This window comes from Galeopterus variegatus, unplaced genomic scaffold (assembly GCF_000696425.1).
Source record: "Galeopterus variegatus unplaced genomic scaffold, G_variegatus-3.0.2 Scaffold7950, whole genome shotgun sequence".
In the NCBI taxonomy this organism is placed as follows: domain Eukaryota; kingdom Metazoa; phylum Chordata; class Mammalia; order Dermoptera; family Cynocephalidae; genus Galeopterus; species Galeopterus variegatus.
Window position 1 is genome coordinate 85,643 of NW_007734061.1, and position 2,109 is coordinate 87,751.

General features: G+C 38.6%; 1 protein-coding gene across 1 annotated transcript; it reads left to right on the plus strand.

The window, feature by feature from the left end:
* The first annotated feature begins 408 nt into the window (after window positions 1–408).
* Window positions 409–1,335, plus strand: LOC103608016 (olfactory receptor 2W3-like). The gene has a single exon (XM_008592461.1). It carries the CDS (start codon window positions 409–411, stop codon window positions 1,333–1,335), a length of 927 nt encoding a protein of 308 aa, XP_008590683.1.
* Window positions 1,336–2,109: the final 774 nt, after the last annotated feature.

Consider the following 2,109-nt stretch of genomic DNA (forward strand, 5'->3'; position numbering starts at 1 on the left):
TTCAGAATATAAAATTTTAAAGACACTATGATTTAGGTTGTTTTAAAGTATATGTACTCATAAGAAAAGACTGAAAGGAAGTAAATCAGTAGTGCAATAGTGGTTGTTTCTGAGATGTGGGCAATCTTTTCTTATTCTTTCTATGTATCTTTATTTTCCAAATATTCTACAATGATCTGTACTTCTTTAGTATCCAAAAAGAAATAAAAGAAGCCAATAAGAAGAGATACTCTTCCCAAAATATGTAATCTATGTGTGTCTCCACAGAATATTGAAATTTTATATAGTGATGTATTTTGCATTATTACTTGATATTATCTTGCCTTTCTGTCCCTTGCCAGCCTCATGAAGAGAACTGGATGTGTTCCTATTGGCTTCCCTGCAGGCATGTACTGATTATCCACTGTCATGAGCAACCAGAGCTGCCAGGAACAGTTCATCTTACTGGGTTTCTCAGACAGACCCAGCCTGGAGCAGATCCTCTTTGTGTTTGTCCTCATCTTCTACCTCATGACCCTAGTGGGCAACATTGTCATTATCTTGGTCTCCCACCTGGACCCCTGCCTCCACACACCCATGTACTTCTTCCTCATTAACTTGTCCTTTCTAGATCTCTGCTTTACCAGCAGCTCCATCCCGCAGCTGCTTTTCAACTTAGGCAGCCCAGACAAGACCATCAGCTACACGGGTTGTGCCATCCAGCTCTTTCTGTTCCTGGGGCTGGGTGGCACGGAATGTGTTCTCTTGGCAGTCATGGCTTATGACCGCTTCACTGCAATCTGCAAGCCCCTTCACTATTCTGTCATTATGCACCCTCAACTCTGCTGGAAGTTGGTGTCTGTGGCCTGGGGGGTTGGACTACTCAACTCCCTGGTTATGTCTCCAGTGACCATGAAGCTACCACGATGTGGGAGATGTCAGGTGAAACATTTCCTATGTGAGATGCCAGCTCTGATCAAAATTGCCTGTGTGGACACAGTGGCTGTGGAGAGCACTGTTTTTGTCTTATCAGTAATAATTGTCCTGGTGCCCCTGTCTCTTATCCTCATCTCTTATAGCTACATTGCCCTAGCAGTGCTGAGAATCAAGTTGGCTGCAGGAAGAAGGAAGGCTTTCAACACGTGTGGGTCCCACCTCACTGTAGTCTCCTTGTTTTATGGTAATATTATCTACATGTATATGCAACCAGGAAACAATTCTTCTCAGGACCAAGGGAAATTCCTTACCCTCTTCTATAACTTGGTGACCCCTATGCTAAACCCTGTCATTTATACACTGAGAAACAAGGATGTAAAGGGTGCACTGAAGTGGCTTATATCTAGAAAAACAAAGTGAAAGAGACTTTTCCTAAGGTTGCTTCTTTTACTTATTTCCTAGAAATAAATAATTCTTGAAGTGCAATTTTAAAATTCATTTAAATATCCCTACCTACCCAATAAAAACTTCCAGGGGTGGGGCTTGGGAATATGTCTTATAAAGCCCCAAATATGATGCTGATGATTAGGTAAATCATAGGAAAAATTTAACTTGTATATCATCATGTGTCTGACACATCAAATCATCTTTTTTCCTCCTTTGCAAGTTGGCCACATCCAGTTAAAATCCAACAAAACCATGAATCAATGTTTTAATACTGTGCGTTAACTGACAGAACTTATGACTAGTAAAAATCATTTGATGATCTTCCTCATTGATAATTTGTATAATTGTCATTTTTATCATGGAATTGAGCAAATGGAGTGCTAAAATACAATAATTTTGTCTTCTGAAGTCTATACATTTCATTATATAGAGAAGATAGAGCATTAGCCTAGACATGGACTATCATATCATTTAAATTTTTGAGCTCAACACTGTTTCACTGATCAGCAGCAGTAAAATTACCTATATAATAAAATATATTTCCCCCCCCTGAGTCCCAACACCAGAAATTGAGGTTTAGTAAGTCTGCAAATATTTGCATTGAGAAAGCTTCTTGTGTGATTCTAACATGAATTTATGTTTAAAAACTAATGATCCATTCTAAATCTTTTCATTTGATAGATTTAAAAACATCATCTAACAGACTACAAATAGTAGAACTAAGAATTTAACACAAGTGTGTGAATG